Source organism: Lissotriton helveticus, chromosome 9, assembly GCF_964261635.1.
Source record: "Lissotriton helveticus chromosome 9, aLisHel1.1, whole genome shotgun sequence".
Classification (NCBI taxonomy): Eukaryota; Metazoa; Chordata; class Amphibia; order Caudata; family Salamandridae; genus Lissotriton; species Lissotriton helveticus.
The window spans coordinates 145,997,373-146,019,030 of NC_136070.1; the positions used below are offsets into that span (position 1 = coordinate 145,997,373).

General features: G+C 44.6%; 1 protein-coding gene across 1 annotated transcript in view; it reads left to right on the forward strand.

Moving 5' to 3' along the window:
* Positions 1-21,658, forward strand: part of LTK (leukocyte receptor tyrosine kinase) — a 678,246-nt gene that overhangs the window by 569,769 nt on the left and 86,819 nt on the right. Inside the window, exon 11 of the mRNA XM_078662014.1 lies at positions 16,356-16,533. Coding sequence (XP_078518140.1) covers positions 16,356-16,533 — 178 coding nt within the window. The remainder of the gene's footprint in view (positions 1-16,355; positions 16,534-21,658) is intronic.

Below are 21,658 nucleotides of genomic sequence, written 5' to 3' on the forward strand. Positions count from 1 at the left end.
TACTGTGGACTACCCAATCAATGCCCAAGCCTGGCGCTGGTTGAATGTCTGCCTGTGACTTGGCCCTTGTTCTTTGAGGACTCATGAGCCAAAACAGAGCCTAGCTAAGTATTCTAGGCACTTTTCGACTCCCTAAGCATGAACGCGAAGCATTGTCCTTTTGGGGGCAAAAAAGAGCGAGGAGGAGATATGCATCCAGGGGCCGAAGGGCACAATGTGTACCAAAAAACCTGGGCTCGAATTTGACCTTTCTCATTTGATCAAATGGTGTGATCCTATACAATTCACTTTATCTCACTGCGCCTCGTTTTGACTGAGTGAGTCTCAAATTTGAGTCAAGCTTGATGGAATTCAGTTCAGGATGCGTGCTGTAGAAAAACCTCTCCTATAGAAGGTTTGACAACACATTATATTGCTCCACCTACAACAAATATATTGGCCTAATATACAATGCACTTGACAAACGGTCATCTCTCAATTCATTTCTGGTGATGGTATCAGGGGTGGGAAAAATTCACATTTAAAAAACTATTACTTTTAACAGATGTCGATGCAGTGATATAATCTAATGCACTAAAGTGAACCTCAAGCAATCTGATAGAGTCCTTATCTTATTTTTACGAATTGTGTATCTTTTACACAACACATCTTTTAAAGGCTCTTCTCATGGTTTGGCTCTTAGACTTAAAAAACACTCGTGCCTCGACTTAGCCTCGGTTCTCCCTGTGAATATTCTGCCTTGTCCTCCTCTACTGTTCAATAAAATACAACATTTTATTGTCAGATCGAATAATACAATCGATCAAAAAATACAACCATTTAAAAAATAAAATCCAAAGTCTTAAAATAATAGAATCATATATTTTTTATACTCAAGCAATTAAATTATTATACAAAGATCAAAATGTAGAATTATGGAGGTACATTGGTCATTCTCACAAATTTAAGCCTTATAAACCATGCACCATGTAAAAACGTGAAAACAGTAAAAATTGATGTCGTGTCAGTAGCAGTTGAACATATTCAAAACGCATTGGTACAAATTGATATCCCCATAGAAGGTCATGAAGGTACAATCCATCTGGCTCTGGTTTGCGATAGGCAACACAAATAAACAATACAAGTTGTCTAATTCTTCGGTGCAACAGCACTGAGGCCACAGTTTTGACTTAATAGGGGGTAGCCAACAAGAAAATGTAAAGGTGACTGTAAGAAGAAGCCCATATCTAACCTTCAAGTAAAGCGATCTTAAAAACAGGGGGTGAATAACATCTAAAAATGCCTCTAAACAAAATACACTTTGATGGCACAGGAAAGTTTCTGATCAGCTACCAACGCAGACAGATGATTCACTTCAAGCGACCACAAAAACTCTCCTTCGCGATAGCGACTACAGGCGAAGGAATGGATGAAGGATTCTGCCAATGGTCTCTCGATCCTAGGTCAATCAAATACCTCTTGACATGGTTTAGCCAGAGAATCCTGTTGGCCTTGGATCGGTTTAATGCATCACTAAGTGCATCTCTATACAGCATTACCTCTACTGTTCATATCAGTGGGCACAGCTTTTAATCAGGAGAAGGCTAACACAGTATTCCATATTGCCAAGTTCAATAGACTTCTTTTAATTGGCTTGACTAATAATGAGCACCTAATATCTGAGTACCAGGAGGATATTCACTTTGTAGTGTGTACTATACAAAAAATAAAACATTATTTCTTATATGACCAGTCTAATAATTTAGGGTTGTCATACAATTTAAAGTAAAATTGTGCTTTAAGATTACATTTTTAGCAAGGCAGGCAGTGCAAGCAGCTGAATCTTTTGTCTTTCTTCTATCTCTTTCTTTCCTTTCTACGGCACAGGAAGAAGACAGAATCCCATTGGCAAACATCAGTTTCCTCGGGAGGTAAACGTAATGGAAGAGATGCAGTTGATCACTTTACTCGGGCACTCTGCTTCAGGTTTAGTACTCAAGTCTTTGCTACCCTGCCTGCGTTCACTGTAGCATATAGAGACTATATGCACTAGGAAGAATATGCCTCTTTATTACGCTTGCCGTCACCCCGCATGTTACAACGCGGTCGTTACAATGACCGCTTTGTAACAACGCGTGCCATTACCCCGCAAGTTGTAACAACAACTTGTGGAGGGGGGTGCTGGATGTTGGAATAGTATAATTTACTATTCCAACTCCAGTCTGTGTGGACAGTAGGGAAGGTGTTGGATTTTATATCCAACGCCTTCTCCCCCCTCCCCAAGACATGGTTACACCTTGCGTGGTAATGGTATGCGTTGTAATTGCATGTGGGGTGACAGATTCGTAGTAAGGGCTGTTTATTGCACTTGGACCCTCAAGGTTCTGGGGCAGACTTGAGACAGGAACTACTAAATAGGCAGGGAAGTGCCAGGGTGTCATCAATAAAAAGTATCATGTAATGTTCAGTGTGCAAGTGTATGCTGGGTAATAAAGTAATGGTTTACTGCATCACACATGTGACGTTTTTCATCTGCATGCTCCAGGGCTGGGAAAGATGCGACATCTGGTGACGAGTAGGGGATACGTTACCAGAAGAAAACGAGACTGCTCTCCCTGAGTGTTTGCAACAACACAGCAAACTGCTAGTGTATGCCACGTGTGCCCAAAATTGGTGCAAAGCAGTCTGCGACTGGCACACGCAAAGTCAAAGCTCTGCTTCAGCCTGTACACAGCCATAGAAGGAGTAGCCTGCAGAGGAGCATATTCAAAACGCCCACCAAGAAATCACCTTTTAGGTCGCTGTCAAAGACGCTGCACCCATATGGAAATGGGAATGGCCCAAAATGAATCGACCCTGACTGTGAATAGCAATCACAGGCACAAACAAGATGCAAGTAAGTGGATATCTTTAAAGGAACCAAAGTTACACTTTCTTTGTGGGTTTTAATCTTCCCATTAAGGTAAATGTCCAGCCAGATCTGCGAAGGTTGTGGGAAAAAGAACAATTTCATAACTGTGTGCCGAGCTAAGAAAAAATCAAGTGCGTCTCGATGGAATGAGAAGATGGATGAAAGAACTTTCCAGAAGCACTCTCGCCACGCCCGCAACACCAAAAAGCAGCATCAGCTTCAACAAGTACATTGAAGCAAGGCTAGATTAATCATCATCAAGCTCATCGTACTAAGATTCTTCAACATCATTAGCAAGTACCGATGAAGGAGAATGGGTGTGAACTGATGAAATCTACCAAAGTGTTTTGGCATTGCCTATTAAGGTTAGCTGCTTGTAAAGAAGACCACAGTTCAAAGGAAATTCACCAAACAAAATGACAAACTTCACTTTGACACTGCCCCAAAATCACAATGAAAGTGCATGATCACCCTATAACTTTCATCATAGACAGTGGTGTATTGATTAATATCATACATGTGGAAAAGTTTAACAGCCTATCTCCCATGCCTCCCTCACTCCATCAGTCACAAAAATGTACACTTAGGCCATTTCTGATCTACAACAAAACCAAGGGTCATTCACAGCGACAATGTGACACGAAAAGACATTGTGGCAAGCCACCATTCATGTTCTACAAGGGACTTCATCCAGTGCCTGTGTGCTCAGTTTTGCCATGGATGAAAGAACTTTCCAGAAGCACTCTCGCCACGCCCGCAACACCAAAAAGCAGCATCAGCTTCAACAAGTACATTGAAGCAAGGCTAGATTAATCATCATCAAGCTCATCGTACTGACATGGGATTGATATCTCTCAACAATAACCTCTTTGCTCAGTCGGAGATCACAAGCGGATCCCCATCCATGTTCCATGGCCTGGTATAAACTCAAGAAAATGAAAGTACAGCTTCATATCAATGAGGACATTTGCCCTGTTGCTCAGCTACATCGTAGAGTTGCTTTTCATCTGCAAGAAGCTGCAGAGAAAGAACTGTATGCCCTTTTAAAGCATGACATCATTGATCACTCTACAGGTCCCACGCCATGGGTTTCTCTCATAGTAGTATTGTCACAAAAGGACAGTAGCGGGTCAGTGTGCATCTGCGTTGACATGTGTCAAGCAAACAAAGCCATTGAGAGGGAAAGACACGGAGATAAGGTATTTTCCTGTCTTGACCTAAATAAAGCATACCATCAACTCGAACTGTAGAAGAACTGCAGATACATTACTACTTTTTCAACTCTCGTTGGTTTATTGAGATCTAAGAGAGTGAGCTTTGGAGTATCTTCAGCTGCTGAAATATTTCAAGATGTTATTCGCTGAGTAATTCAACCTGTTACACATGCTTTTAATTACAGTGATAACATACTGTTTTTTCAGAAAACACAACAAGAAAATAACAAAGCTCTCAACCAAGTGTGCCTGTTACTTACTAATGCAGATCTCTCTCCGAATTTGGCAAAGTGCAAGTTTCACAACACCAAATGCACTTTTTTTTGGGCAATTATTCTCAGATGGGGAAATGACTCCAGACCGGAAAAGGTGAAAGCACTGTTATCCACTTGCCCCCCCGCAGGATGCTGTAATCTTTGATAGGTATGGCAGTTATTGCTTAAGATACATTCATAACTTATGCTACAGTGTGTATCCCATTAAGATACTTGACAAAGCAGAATGTAGTTACAAGGTCTCCGGAATGAGACGAGTTTCAGAAACATTAAGCATGCAATTGAGAATACAACTGAAATGGCCTGGTTTGACCCCAAGTTATATACCAAAATAACAGTTAATGCAAGCCTGGTAGTGCCAGGGGCAATTCTTGATCAATACAATGGCCATCCTAATGCTCAGAGACATATTGTGGCCTATGCCAGTAGGAGTCTGTCTGAGACAGAACATGCATACTCTCAGCAGGAGAAGGAGAGTCTGGCTGTGTGGTGTGGGCTTGCAAACATTTTCATGTACTCCTCTACGGAAAACGATTTACAGTTGTCACAGACCACCAGGCATTAATCACAATTTTTGGAAACCCAAAGGCCAAGATGCCCCCTCACATTAAGAGGTGGGGATTAAGACTTCAAGAATAATACTCTGAAATTGTGCACAAAACGTGGAAAGACCAAAACCCAGCAGATTACTTTTCACAAGTGTCGCTTCATCGTCACAGTCTGACATCCAAGACAGCTGAAGCATATCTCAACTTCATTGTGAGATCCAGTAAACCAGAGGCTCTGACAGCGGAACAAATCATTGCTGCTACCAACACTGATAAAGACATGATTGTCATCAAAGAAATTATTGCTACACAATCGTGGAGAAGTGTCCAGCCTCTTGTTGATGATGTTGAGCTATCAGTCACCCAAGAAGGTGTGATCCTAAGAGGCTTGAGAATCGTCATCCCTGAAAGCCTAAGGCAGCAGGTCATCGAGCTTGCACGTGTAGGACACCGTGGTATTGTAGCCACCAAAGGAGCCCTAGAAGATCGAGTGTGGTTCCCTCAGCTATATGAGTGAGTCGAGAAGGAGTTGAAGGCGTGCCACATTTACAATTGCTTATCTCCTAAGGTGACACAGCACCCGGTGACAATGTCTGACCTTCCTGCCCATGCTTGGGACAGGGTTGCTGTTGACTTCTTTGGGCCTTTAGGAAATGGACACCATTTCATGGAAGTTATCAACGAGTATTCGTGTTTTCATTTGGTGCAAGACCTATCTTCAACAACTCATGACAAAGCCATAGAATGACTTGACGGCATCTTTGCAATGTGGGGCATCCCAAAATTCTCAAATCTCACAAAGGCCCACCCCTTAATAGCAGAGAGTTCAAAGAATTCCTTGTTTGACTCAACGTCAAACACCAAAAGAGTACACCCCTTTGGCCCCAAGCCAACGGTGCAGCTGGACAATTCATGGGCACCTTCAAGAGAGTCATTCAACGAGCGTCCATGGAAGGAGCCGAACTGAACCAAGCCTGGTGTCAGGCCCTCCGGGTCTATTGGTCAACTCCTCGCTCCACAAGTAGTGAAAGTCCAGTCACCTTGCTATTGGGAGAGCCATCAGAACAAAACTACCTCAATGGACCTCAGATCAATCAGTAAGCACTAATCAGGTTCGAGACACCGATGTGACTCGGGAAAGGAAAATGAAAACCTATGCAGACTTGCATCACCAAGCCCAGGAAACAGTCTTTGATGAAGGAGACAGGGTACGGGTTAACAGAGGCAAAAATGGAAGACAGACCTTTTGCCGCTGATGTAAAGGACAAATGGTGACAGCATGTCGCCGTGAACTAACTATCACTCAGGATACATAACACTTCAGACACCTACAACAAGGTTTGTCTAGTCCTAAATCCATGTGTGAGGTGATCCCATGAGCAGGTCCGCCTGAAGTGCCTAAGCCTAAGTCGCCATTGCCCGATCAGGGTGGACCTTGATCGTGTCGAATTATCCGAGCTGGCAGATAGGTGTGAGCAACTCCCTGCCAATTGAAGAGATGTGATTTTCAATGTAGTTTACCGCTTTTTATTTAACAAAGCGGTAGATATAGCATATTGATACCATACGCACTAGGACCATCGTGGTTCTAGGGTGGACTCTAGACAGGAACTGCGTAATAGGCGGGGAGGAGTCAGGGTGTGGTCAATCAAGAGTATGTTATAATGTTCAGTGTGTGAGTGTGTGCTGGGGAATAAAGTACGATTTGACCACAGCTCACATGTGGCGTATTTCATCTGCATGCTCCAGGGCTGGGGAATACGGTAATTCACTAGAGTAGCCTGCCTTTGCATGTCGTAGGCACTGTGTACATATTTCTGCCATAGGTGGTACATGTAAGGATGTGTCTACTTGACAACTATTGCCGAGCAAAACGGCCAGCGCACTAGACAAATACGATTTTTATCAGCGTCAGCACTTTTCATGAACTGGCCCACCTAGAAGCAATTAACGGAGGTAGTGTACGCTATACCCAAAAACAAAAAGCAATTTTCTGCCGTTTTTTTAAAGGGTTCAGTCTTAACTCATGCTATGGAGGAATCAAAAAAGCCAGGCAATGAGTGGGCAGTAAAAATTTGCGTGTGGGATGTTCAAAGTTAAGAGGGTTGGGTTACTCCAGTGCTGTCGACTGGTCTTGAATATCTAGTCATTATCTGCACAACAAACCTCAAAAACAGTATAGCAAACAGAAGGGTCGGAGTCTATGCAGTGTAACTTTAAAACAATAAATACAAGAAGAACTGTAAGAATGAAAGTATGTCCAAGCAGCAAGCTATATAGGCTATTCCTACATGATTGTTAAAGCAAACAGAATTCGATTTGCCATGTTATAAAGGAATATGGAAGAAATGTACAAACTGTTACTGAAGTGCCAGCTCCTGACATCCTAAAAATCTCAAAACATGAACAAATTGGCAGTATTTTAAACTAAATTAAAAGGTGGTGCCAACCCGCCTGTGACGCTGACAACCTTAACTACTTGCTGGCGACTGGGGTGGAACAAGGACTGGGCTGGAGACTGCAGAGACAGGCAGATGGTTCTGAACAGGTGTCAACAGCCTTCTCATTTATTTATTTATTCAGAGTTTTATATAGCGCGAACAAGATCTTTACAGATATCAGAGCGCTTCACAGAAACAAGGGGTGAGGATAGCAGGAGGGTGACGCAACATAATATTGGGTGCAGTATAAAATTCAGTAGCATGATCGGATAGCAGTCATGTGCTGATAAAATATCAATAAACAATCAGTTAAGCGATAATATAAGACGATACTGAGTCTTTCATACAACTACGATAGAAATCAGGAGAACTTAGGCTAAAGGGATGGCTTATGACAGTATCTAAAAGTTACAGGGAGCAAGGGGAAGGGACATCGAGATTCAGCAGGCTAACGTGAATAGTCTAATAATAGGTAGTGAGTGAGTAGCATAATAGGATCGACTAACCATCATAGAATTATGGCAAACAAGAAGAATAAAAGGATCTAAATCAGGAATAATATGACATTATTTGACATTAGACAATCATGTAGCCAATGATACCAAAGCGGTGCGAAGTCTCTGATCAACAAACAATAAAGTTCAGGTGAACTTAGCCATGAGGATGGCTTTCACCTCTTTCTTAAAGAAGGCCGTGGAGGAGATAAGCCTGGTTTCGAAAGGGAGTGCGTTCCAGATCCTCGGTGCCATTCCTGAGAAGGAGCGTTTGTATGTTTTTTCCTTCCGGAATCTGCGAGGTTTCAAGAGTAGATTTTTTGTACTTCTATTGGATCTCGAACCTCCTGATATAGTCAACTTTTGAGTGAGGTAGTTAGGTGCCTTGTGGTGTACGGCCGAGTGAGTCATAACAGCAATTTTCTGTTGTATTCTGGCTTCAAAGGGAAGCCATTTCAGGGATTTCAAGTCAGGGGATATATGAGAGTGTTTTCTTGAGCCAGTAATGAGTCTCGCGGCAGCGTTCAAGGAGGCTCTTAGGGGTGCAGTTGTTGCTAGAGGGAGACCACTGAGGGTCACAATTCCATAGTCTATGCGGGGGATGACGAGGGCTTGTACTGCATTTTGGAAGTCTTTGACTGGGAGGAAGGGTTTCAGTTTCCTCAATGTGTTGATTTGGAAATTAGCTCCTTTCGTTGCTTTGCTAATGTGCTGTTGCATGTTGAGCTTTGCGTCAAGCGTGATACCTAAGGATTTCGCGGAATCCACGATGGTGGGCCGGACATTGAGTGCTGTTAGGTGGTTGAGCCAAATTTGGGTGGTGGTAGTTTTCGCAGGGGGTGATATCAGAAGGAACTCAGTTTTCAGAGCATTTAGTTTGAGGTGATTGTCGGCCAACCACGATTGGGTCTTTATAAGAGTGTAGTTCACCGGGGATTGTACCTTTAGGTACAGTTGAGTGTCATCGGCATACATATGGAAGTATACATTGGATGCTTGGAGCAAGGTGGCAAGTGGTTCCATGATGAGGTTGAACAGTGTGGGTGAAAGGGAGGATCCTTGTGGAACGCCTAAGTCTACTGGCAGGTCATTTGCAATGATTTGGCTCACTTCTAAGCTACCTTACCTTGCCTAATACTGATTTCCACACTTGACACGTGTGATTTTTGGAGAAATACATTGCATTCTATTGCAGAAATGATATAGCGCTCAGTATCCCTATGTGGGGCACTGAAGTGCTTGCCTACATGAGTTGCACACTACAATGTGTATGGTGTGTGGTTGGAAGGATGTTGTCTTTGTTTTGAACCTATGTGGGAAGTTTTCCATGTCATGCGTGATGACCACCAAGGTGCGGTTATCGTGTTATGGGATGCAGCACGTAGCAGTGTGTTGCATGATGAAGCGTGAGAGACAGATGTGCACTTTTATGATTTTCAATGCGCTGGCAGCTTTGAACAGCTCTTCAGGTCCCTTTAGAGTAGTTCATATGATATAGTCTTCTTCGCTGGTTACTGTACTGGGTTGTCCAATCTGAAGTTGTGTGTATAATTGTGGTCCTGAGCTGGCATGGTTGGAGGGAACAAGAAGTACATCAATCATATCAGTGTGCCTTCTGTCTAATATCGGCCAGAAATGGAAGCACTTAGAAACAGGCTATACATGCAGGCATTTTCCCTTACATTGACAGACTATCATTCTAGTTTTAGGATATTAGATTGTGTAAATTACTGGGGAGTGACAGTAGGCAAAGGTGCAGAGTAGTTGAAAGGAGGGAACTAGGGACCACAGGTATGAGTCCTGGGGTGCACAGTGGCACTGCCCCTATCAGTGTTATTCCACAGGGGCTGAGCCTGATTTGCCAAGATGCAGAGTATGTTACGTTTTGTAACCAAAAGCAACCAGACTGGAGGACAGGGTGAATAAAGTAGAGATTTAGGAAAACCAGAAGAAGGTTCAGAAAGATGGAAAGAAGGTACAGTGCAATCATTTTCAGCGCTTAGAGCAATATAGGATGTTGCCACATCATGCCCTCACCCCTGCACTGGCAAAACACAGAAATAAGTCTTTTTAAGAGAATTTGGCTTCACGATTAGATGGTTCCCTGAGGCTGCCTCCTTATCTCACCATATGAGAGTGCATACCCTGATGGCAGGCTAGATTAAATATAGACAAGGTTTGCATATTTGTACGGGAACCTCTCATGAGAAATAAAATATTAGGTGAGGGGTTGTACAATAGGCCAAGGAACAAGGGTGAGAGGCTAGCGTTATGTTATCTATGTTTCTAAAGGAGGTGCGGAAGGCCAGCTGGCCAGCGATGTGTAGAGGGGCAGAGGGGCAACAGCAGGGTATTTTTGGGAGTCACACTTTTTGATCTTAAAGTAACAGAAATCAACGAAGTGGCCATGTCAATTGTATTGTGCTAAGTACTAGAGGATGAAAATAGAGACAATCCAATGGCGCACTCCTGTTACATTGTGTGTTTAAATACCAGAACAGGAAGCTCCACCTGTTTCTTCTTAGTGCAGGTAATATGCAGCGCGGCGTAGCATGGTTTGCCAGATTTAAAAAGAAAGTACAGCGGCCCCTAACCCGTGGACCGCTAGCTCAGGAAGTGCTATGGTCCACAGGTTAGGGGGCGCAATACTTTATTTTCAACTTTTGTGGCCCCTAAGAATTTTGCGCCCGGGGCAACCGCCCCTGTGAACCCCCCATGCTACGCTACTGGTAATATGGCAATACCATTAAACAGCGCCAAATAACTTGTATTTACATTCTGCTGAGTGCTATAATTTGCTTCTTAGAGCAGAAGCCTAAGAGGAGCTATTCAAATGTTTCGGCACCAAGCCCCACCAAAGGTTCCGACATGCCTGCCCTCAGCTCAGCAAATTTATTTCTGCTCTCTATCCAACTCCAGTGAAAAAGGGTGTCTTCTAGGGGATCACCCGACTTTGTTTGAGTGTCTCCTCCCAGAGGAGGTTCATGGATAGCAGCCAGTGGTGTTTAATTGGAGGAGGGGCATTGCTGCAACAATCATGGGCACCGCAAATTGACTGACCACAAGAGATCCAGGAGGTCCTGGTAGGCTGGGAGTCACAGGTCTGGAAGGCGTGAGGCTAAGAGCTTGATCTGTAAAAATAAGAATGCAGAGACCCCAAGGTTTTATGTGGCACCACTGATGATGTGGCTAGATGCCAAAGTTTACCACATATCCATGCTGCATAGTCAAGTCCACTTCATACCTTGTCCTTTTTCACCGCTTCTTTCTTGCTGTTGTCCTTGTGTTCCTTCCCCTTTTCCTTCTTCTGATTTTCTCTTTTTCTTGGATTTATGATCAAAAATACACTTTGGTAACAACCACTGGCACAATTAACCACATCACTTGCTCAACTCATGCAGCCCAAAGCATCCTTGAGTGAGCAATGTGCCAATAAATTGTTGGACTTGTTTGTTACACTGCTTAGAAATGTGCAGTAGTAAGTGCTTTATTGAAATGATTATACATGGTTTATTACTGAGAAGAAATAATGCCTGGTGCACAGTGGCTAACTGTAAAATAGTATCATTTTTTATGAACTCCTCAGAACTTTCTGTAAAATCCATGACATTTGAAGCTATATATTTGGACACTTTTTCTGTAATAGGAATCGTTTTTCCCCATTTGGATGTATGACATTACAACGCATGCTTTTACCACGCATGCCTTTACAACGCGGTTTTTACAACGCAAACCTTTACAACGCATAGCGCTTTGGGGTGCTGGATAGTGAATAGTTTAATTTACTATTCCAACTCCAGTCCCCGTGGACACTAGGGAAGGTGTTGGATAGTAAATTAAACTTATTCCCTATCCTAGAGCGCCACCCCAGCGCAATGCGTTGTAATGGTTTGCGTTGTAAAAGTTGCGTCGTAAAGGCACTGCGTGGTAAAAGTTGCATTGTAAAGGATGTTTCCCCACTCGGTGTGATAAGGTGTTTGTGTTAAAACATTTCCAAAGCGGCTTTATTTCCCTGTCCAGCAATGCCTTCGGCTTCAGTACTTTCGGGTCGGAATGTCCCCTGCATGTGAAATTGATATCTTGACTTTAATTTTGGCCCTGGCGTCACACTAACCTAGCAATACAGCGACGCCAAGGTCTGCCCGAGACAATGCGATGTCTCTGACCTTTTATGTGGCTTGAAGAGGTGCACCAAGCATGCGCTCATACTAGGCAGTGGACGTCTGTCTCTGCCCTGGGTACATCACGGAAAGTGGTGGTGGCAGGTTACTGTGTTTTGTGAATTTTCAGTAAGACCAGAACCTTTTCCCTGTGTCAGCGAGAGCACACATTACTGACCCCTCTTGTGTAAAGTTCTGCTGTTATAGTGCACCCAGATTCAGGCACTGACTTTCCATGTGCATGTTGAGAGAGAGAGAAAGAGAGAGTGTGTGTGTGTGCGTGTGTGTGTGTGCATGTGCATGTGTTTGTGTGAAGTACATGTGTAGCACATGCAAGGGAGGAGGACTCTCAGTGTTGTGAGTTTGAGTACCCTGGAGGGTAGCATCCATTTTGGATGACATGGCTTGGCTTGGTACAAGATGGTACAAGATGGAGGATGAGGATCGCTCCTCAGACAGTGAAAGTTTATTGCCTGCCGTCCTACGGCAGGCGGGCGGAAACCCAGACACTGATATGAGGAGGATGGAGAAAGGGCTTCCTTTAGAAATCCCCTGAAGCCACAGGATTGCTAATTAGTTCTTCCTGGGCACTGCAATTTAGCAGATCGAGCGCGCAACTGCAGGTTCTGTTGTTCAAGGTGAGGAAGTTTCTAGGCATGGACTACCCTATTGTCTGTCTCTGATTACCACTTCCAGAAGCCTGATGACTGACAGGTGCATTGAACTGGAAATTCAACACAAGTGGGAAGGAGAAAGGGAACTAGGATGGAGGGGTTTACAGCACTTCACTGTTAGATGTAACTGATAATGGCCCTGTATTATTTTTCATAGTGTTGTGTATTATTTAGTTCTGCTGTGTGATTGAAGTACTTTTTTCCATAAAGAATAAGCACTGGGCTGGGCATACCATTACTGCTTATATTGATTGGCTGGTAAGCTCGGAATTCTTACACCCACACAACCTCCCTGAAAAGCCGGTGACTGCTCACTCTTAATATCCTGAGAGTCGGTTGTACTACTGAATATCAACACCAACAATATTGTGCTACAAGAATATCGAGGGACAAAATATAAAAAGGTAAGTGCGTATAGGGACGTTATGTTATGTTATGTTATGTGGTTTTTATTAGGCGCGCAAATGCTCCAGCTAAGGAGCGTCTTGGCGCCAGACAAGGCAGCTACACAACACAACTAAATAAAACAGCACAGAACACACTAACTAAGGGAATAGAAATGTTTTTAAGGCGCGACGAAAAGAGAGCAAATCGCTCATGGCGCGAATTGCCGGGGGTAAGGAGTTCCACAGAGCAGCGGCCCGCACTCGAAATGAGCGACCACCGGCCCTGCTTCGCTTAAAGCGCGGTACCACTGCCAAATCGAGATCTGACGATCTTAAGGATCGTGCTGGAATATAGTTGGCCATGAGGGTCGTGAGGATCATTGCCGGGGACCCCTTCAAGATCTTATGGGCGACGCAGAGGACCTTAAACTGAATCCGCTGCGCCACCGGGAGCCAGTGCAGAGCTCGAATGGTGCTGGAGGTGGGACAGAATCTTGGAAGGCCCACCACCGCTCTCGCTGCTGCATTCTGGATCCGCTGCAGGCGCCCTATCTCCGCTACATTCAGACCGGCCAGCAGAGAACTAGCATAATCCAATCTAGAGATAACGGTAGCTTGGATCATGAGTTGCCGGGTTGGGGCATCGAAGAACTTTAGCACAGGACGGAGCCCACGCAAGATGCCGAAGCAGCAAGCCGCCGTGCGTTTAGTGTGGCATGCAAACGTAAGGGAAGGGTCCAACCAGACCCCGAGGTTTTTAAGCTCGGCGACTGGGATGGGAGCGGAACCCAACTCCTCCGGCCACCAACTCTCTCCCCACAGTTCCGGTCGCCTACCAAATACCATCACCTCGGTCTTACTAGCGTTTAGCTGGAGACAATTGAGCGTCATCCAGCTAGCGACCGCCCTCAGTCCTTGTTGAAACCTAGGAGCGTCGACCTCCGCATCCCCGCTGATCGTGACCGCTAGCTGGGTGTCATCGGCGTATGACACCATGGTCATACCCCATAGTTTGACAACCTCAGCTAGCGGCCTAACGTACAGATTGAACAGCGTAGGACTCAGCGAGGAGCCTTGGGGGACGCCCAGGTTCAACGGGTGGAATTTTGACTGAAAGGGTGGGACGGTCACGCTAAAGGCCCGGTTTGATAAGAACGACCGGAACCAGTCGAGCGCAATGCCGGAGACACCAGCATCCTCTAAACGCTGCAGAAGGATAGGGTGCGAGACGGTGTCAAAGGCAGCGCTTAGATCTAATAGCACCAGCGCTGCCGTTTGTCCCGCGTCAAGCACGGAGCGGAGGTGCTCCACCATATAAAGCAGAGCCGTCTCCGTGCTGTGACCTGCCCTAAACCCATTCTGCGTAGCGTCGAGTATGTCAGCTCGACGGAGATGTTCCGAGAGAGCGGCATTTACATGTGCCTCCATCACCTTAGCCGGCCACGGCAGGAGTGAAATAGGCCGATAGCTCTCCGGCTTGCTTCCATCCAGGCTAGGTTTCTTCAGGATCGGACGAACCATGGCTCGCTTCCACTTAAGTGGAACGATGCCAGATGTTAAAGACGCATTGACCAAGGAACAAAGCGGAGAGATGTCATGTGCCGCCAGGTCCTTGAACACTTCGGGGCAAAGTGGATCCTCAGGGGACCCAGATTTCACTTTGCGAGCCAAAGTGCCTAGGCTATCTGGATTTAACAAAGGTAGAGAACACAGCCCCTCAGATGATGGAGGCTTAGATGATGTCATCACTGAGGGAACGACCACGGGGAAGCCACGGTAAATCGCATTCACCTTTTCCAGAAAAAACTCTGCCAACTTTTCACAGTGCTCCAGAGAGCTCTGATGTGATGTTATAACCTTTTTGGCAGTGAGGTCTTTCAATACCTTAAAGATAGCCTTTGCTGGGTTCGAACTATTCCTGAATTGTGTCGCATAAAAAGCGGCACGGGTTCTACACACCGCCCGATGGTACACCTTCACTGTAGCCTGATATAAGACTTTCTTAGAGCTGGAGTAGGCTTTGCGCCAGGCCCGCTCTGCGCGCCTGCAAGACACCTTCAGGGCTCGCAGAGAGTCGTCGTACCAAGGGCTGGCCTTGCCAGGACCAGTTCTACGGGTCACCAAGGGGATGAGGGTGTCCAAGGCCCTGTTTAGATTTACTCTTCCTATCTCCACATCTATGTACTTTGAAGATATATGTATAGCGCAGGTACATAGATGTGGAGTTAGGTATGTAGGATCTAGACTTATTTACCCGTCAATATTTTATTTTCGATATTCTGTCCTTGACATTGTGTCCCATCAATATTGTGATTTTGATAGTCACTAGGCACACCCTGTGAGTCAAGCACAGAAAGGGTTTGCGGAACTCTGCGAAGTAACCAAAAAACTCAGCCGTGCTACGTTGAGTTCCACAAGCAGCGGAGTGCATTAGGTTGCACCATTCACACTGATTTTAGCACTGGGTGTTTATCCAGCACAAGTGGCACCATGCACCGTGTAAGAGGGCGCTGCTTCTTTCTGCCGCTCAAGTAGATTTTCTACTCGAGCGGCAGGTTCCTAAACGCAAGCAGAGGGTCTCCCAACCAGAGCGGTCGCGACCATCCGCGACCGCCCGCGTTGAGAAATCTCGGTGGGAGGTGGTTTAGCGTTGGATTATCCTCACTCTCACTCACCAACTTAACGTTGGCGAACAAGGAAAATACTCTGCTCCAGTTTTTCGGAACTCCTCCTCCTTAGCGGAGCATGGAGTGCGGAAAACTCAGCAAACTCCGTGTACAGAGCGGAGTTCATCGCCCAGGCCTATAATTGGCCCAATTTGCAGTGACACAGTAGAACAGGCCCAGGACACGAGTAGGCCCCAGTGAAAAATGGTATCAGCCACCAAGGCTGAGGCCCAATAGCCCCCATGAACAGGGTCTGACCGAGTCACACACTGGTAGGATAGATCGCTGTTAATGTTTCCGCCATGGAAATCGAATTGTAACCTGGAGGTCACGAGTTAGAATCCTATGAAAGCCAACTCAGCCTTTCATTCATCAGAGGTTAATAAAATTTGTATCACTAAGATTGTAACTGCTATTATAGACAGGTACAAGAAGCAGTAAAACTACCAGTAGAACACATTATAAATATATAATTATTATTGTTGTCAATAGTATTCTTCGTTTTCTTCTTCTTTTTATTATTATTATTACTATTATTACAGTAATTATAACTATTTTTGTTGTTAGCACTATTATTATTACAGTTGATTATTTATTTTGTAAACAGGTGAACCGCCAGACATAGAATGGTTGTTTAACTCCTGCGGTGCCAGCGGGCCTCGAGGTCCAACACAGGCTCAATGTGACATTGCATATCGCAACACCAACGTCTCTGTGACCGTGGCGCAGGATGGCAAGCTGCAGGGGGTGCAAATATGGCGCGTGCCTGCAACCAATACCTACAGGTAAGGAGCTAAAGTTTCACTCCTTTTTTGCCAGTGGTGGTACAGGACAAGGGATTTTGGCACTGAGACTTCAAAGGCCATTTCCTGCTTCCCTTAACCATGTGTGTAATGGAATTAATTTCGTATGGGGTATCCCATGCAGGAGGCAGGCTCCCCTAGAGCAGCCCTGCCAAGTACCAATCATCAGGTGTTAGACTAAAGCATTTCAGTGTGGTGGTCCGCATCCCTGCGCTGAAATGCATTGTCATGCATTTATAGTGCCTCAGCTGTCTGCCTGAGCGCTGCTATTGAGGCAGTCTCACACACTTAGGTTGTCTAGTTGTTACCGCTACACAGCTATTTAGGTAGTCACACACTTTGGCGGTCTAGTTGTTACCTCTACACAGCTATGTATGTAGTCACACACTTTGGCGGTCCAGTTGTTACCACTACGCAGCTATTAAGGCAGTCTCACACACATAGGCGGTGTAGTTGTTACCATTAGTGCCCCTGTGACGTAATGCGACATCCGGCACTGGACGGGTATCCTCCTTGTAATAAACTATGCAATGTAATCTCGTGGCGTGCAGGCGGGTTCCACGTGAAATCAGTTCGGGTGCTACATTGGGTTGAAGCAGAGCCGGTTCTTCCCCTTTTAATTTTTCATTGGCGCTAGAGGGACACCAGAAAGTTCCATAGCAGAGTCTCCCCTTTTCTGGATATCTGTTCTTGTGCTGGAGTGTTTGCTTTTTCTTTCACTGTTACTTGGAGTCCCTTTAATCAGGGGCGTAACAAATGCTCCCGTGGTTCAGGGGTCCCCGCTGTTCATGTCCATATAGTCCACAGAATGGTGGTGGCAGCATACCATTCTATGTGAATCAATAGTTGTGACTAGACTTTTTTTTGGTGTCATGCGAGTAAAGACTTAATAGCCCACTGGTGTAGTGTTCTGCTTCTATGCACTATGCACTAACCTCCATCCTAACACATGGTGGAGGTGAGATTGTTTTCCTAGAGAGTGGAAGTGTATTGCTGGCATTGCTGAAGTTGTAGGAAGGAGACCTATACACTGAAGTGAGGAGATAAGAGTCTACTTTGGTAATTCAATTTGGCCTTTTCCTGAGAGGAGCTGCTGATTAGTCTTCCTGTAGCACTGCCATTTGGTGGAGGTGAAGGGTTAAACTACAGTCTCAAGGTGAAAGGGACGCTTTAGTCAAGTCAAGTCAAGATTTTTTTTATTGTATATGATTTCTTAAAATCGTTACAATATACATGTTTTTTCGATAAAAGAAAAGTGTTATACTCAAAGTGAAAGGGACGCTTTAGGTGAAGCTAGCTGTTTGTCTTTCCCCTGATCACAGCTGTGTCAGAAAGATCACTCCTCGTTACACCTCTAGACTAGAGACTACACTGCTATAAGGAGCATCACTCTACACAAAGGCTGTGTTTGGAGAGCATCCTGGAAAGGACACTTGAAAGAAAAAACACCCCATACCAGTTCGTAAAGCACAGATAACGGATCCACATCATCTGCCTGTTTTACTGTAAAAAGTGGGATCAACGACTTATTCTAGTTTCAAGTTCTCTATGACCAAGAAGGGAGTGCTCCAGTAACTAATGGCCATCATGTGCTCAGAGAAAATTATGTGGCATAGTAGGGGACATTTCAGGAGCTTTCCTGCTCATACCTTGCATGATGGTCCTGGACAAAAAGTTGTAGGGGCAGGGGCGGGAGGTTATAGAGGTAACTCCTCCAGGAAGCACCACAAGAGGTTTCTCTGATAAGGAATAGGTAGAGCACAGGCAACAGCAGTACACGTTTGTTGACATATACAAATGGTGCTGCATGGTGCTTTTTAACTTCATGCACACACAAATGAGATACAGCAAAGACAAAATTGTAAGATTCCCTCACACAGGATAGGTTCAGCACCAACAGGGAAATGTCCTTCAGTCTACAGGGACAACATATGAAGCAGCTGCACAAGTTTCCTCAGTACAAAACAAGCACCGCAGGTTCAACAGAAGTGAATGCTTGCCACAAACAACAAAGTCACAGAACGGACACCAACTATGAAAACCAACTTCACATATTAGAGATACACTACAGAAAGTAGAAGTGCAAATGCCCCTCACAAAACAGGTGCAGTAACAAAAGCAGAGGTGCAAACTTCCCACAATCAAAACAGGTACAGCATGGGCAGAAGTAGTGTGAACTGGTTTCACAAACAGAGATATAACATGGGAAGCAGCAGTGCAGGCTGTATTATTAATAAAAGGTTGTATGACAGTCTAACGTGGGCTATTACCACGCGTGCCATTACAACGCTGTTTATACAACGCAAGTCGTTACAACGACTTGCGCTGTAAGCGCTGGATAGTGGAATAGTTTAATTTTCTATTCCAACTCCAGCCCACGTTACAGTAGGGAAGGTGTTGGAATAGAAAATTAAACTATTCCTTGTCCAACAGCGCCCTCCAGCGCAAGTTGTTGAAACGACTTGCGTTGTAAAAGCAGCGTAGTAATGGCAGCGCGTGGTAATGCCCGCGTTGTAAAGGCTGTTCCCCCTAATAAAATGGTACAGCACAGGAAATGGCAATGTTAGCTACACTCTGGTGGTTAAATAACGAAGAGGAGATACAGAGATAGACATAGATACATACTAGGAAAAAATTAAAATAAGAAATGCGATAGAGCTGTCTTCTCTCTGAAACTCTATTGGTGCAATGAAAATGTGCCTTGCAACTGCACAGTGGCAGCACACTTCTGCAGCACCCTCTCCTGGGTAGTTATAGCTCTATCTATCTATCTAACAATTTATCTATCTATCTATCTATCTATCTATCTATCTATCTATCTATCTATCTATCTATCTATCTATATATCTATTTATCTGTATGTGGCTGTATTTCACCAGAATATGCTCCTCTGTGCAGTTGTATGTAGATCCTCCTGACCAGGAGACCAGGAGACTAAAGTTGGACCCACCTGTTTCCAGCAGAGGCAATAAATAAGGTTCAGTTCGAGTTATGGGGTCCTGCTTGAATCCTGGGGAAAAACACAAGGGGCCATATTATCAAGAACGGCTTTAAAATTATCGCCACAAGGGCATATTATCAAGCCCATTATCACCGCTTTTGCGGCAGTTTCCTGCCACTAAAGCGGCGATAATTTTAATGCTGTTCTTGATAATATGGCCCGTGTGTTTTTCCCCAGGATTCAAGCAGGTCCCCATAACTCGAACTGAACCTTATTTATTGCCTCTGCTCGCAACAGGTGGGTCCAACTTCAGTCTACTGGCCCACAATATTTGAGCAAGATGATTACTCACCCCTGTAAATAGACATGTTATATGTTTCAAATCGTCAAATTACAGGGGTATGAGGTCTTTATATTGTAGTTAATTGGATCTTTAGGTACCTGTGTTATGTATATCACTGTGTGCTGTACTAGTGTGTTCATCGTTTGTCCATGTCAAGCTCTTGGATTGGACGATGAGGGCCAGTTTAACACTCCCAGGAACATCCTGGAGATATCAAAGTGTGCATGTCGGTTTTGCCAGCCATTGACGGCTGGCCAAACCAACATGTGCTCTTTCAGTGCCTAAAAGCACTGCTCCCCCTGCTGCTGTAGCCAAGACATGGCCCCACCCCACCCCAGACTCGCGGACTGTAAGTGAAAAATAAAATGACAATAAAATAGTTATATTATCAATTTATTTTTCTTCTGCTGCGGCAGTGATGTGACGCTCCTCCGCCACTGCGAAGGCGCCATCCCTGGGCTTGGGCAAACTAGCATCATGCTGTTATATATAGCCCAGGGAATAACACTGTTGACAGCCATGTAAATCTGTAACACATGTTTGATGTGCAGCAATAGTTTGTCATGACAGCTTAACAGCTTAGGGAAAAATAAACATCCCAGGAATATTTCAGTAGTTGACACAATGGGCTTTCATTTCTCAATTGGGGAAATCCCTGTCAGGCTGATTAGTACAATAAGCATTATGATACTGTCAACACCCCTGGATAGTTGAGCCGCCGTCTGAAATGTTCAAACACCACACATATATATTGGAAGTACAGACAGATATCATGGTTTCAGACTTACATATCAATCTGATTGCTAAAAGAATAATATTGATTTGCTTCTATTTGACCATAAAATAAACAATCTGGTGGTATTTTGTTTTTCTGGCACAGGCATTTTGGTGGACTAATAACTAGTGGATACGAAATAACGTAGAAACATTATCAAATACGGTTTCCATTGTGGGAAAGGTTTCTGTCTTTTGTCCATTCTGCCATATGAGCGAAATACAAATTGAGACTGTAAAGAAGCCATTTTGTAAATCAGCACCACCCAAACTGGTTTTCAGTGTTCCATTTTGCCACTCGGCTGTTATAGTGGGTATGGTAAGTTTATGGGGCCCCACTCAGCGTACAATGCAGTCAGGGGCCCATAAGCTTTCATTACACCACTGCCTTTAGTAACAGCTGTAGATGATTTATAGAGGTGGACACCAGGATCACCTTAATCCTAACCACTCAGCCAGGGGGTCAGGGTGAAGTGTGGTGCATGCCTGGAGATAGAATCCCACCTCACTAAGGATTGACTACAGAAGGTGAAAGGTTCATGGTGTTTGTCTCACCCCCTGTGCTTGCAGAGATTACGTAAAAGCAGGCAGGACCTTAGGGAACCCTAAGTGAAGCTAAATAAAAAGTGCATACAATAGTACTAACAGGTAACTGTGGTGATGAGCCAGGAGGATGCCACTGGGTTAAAACACCCTCCCCAAACAATTGTCAACATCACTGAGAACATGCTGGGAATGGAAAAGAACTTTTATCTCAATAATACGCCCACATATTGGGGGGGGGATGAGAGAAAAGGCCGGCCTACCTGTGTTTGCATTCTCCCAACTACCACTACTACCACACAAACCAAACATAGCGCCAAGGGGCTCAGTGCTGATGCCTCTGTGTCCCTGATCCTGGACAATACCCTGTTGCTTTGGAACACCAAAATGTCCCTAGTGTCAGCACACACAGGACCTTGAAATATTATTTAAAATGTACGGGATATTTAAGGATATTTGCTGGTAGTAATAGAGAAAAAGACTGCCATGTGCCTATGAAACCCACA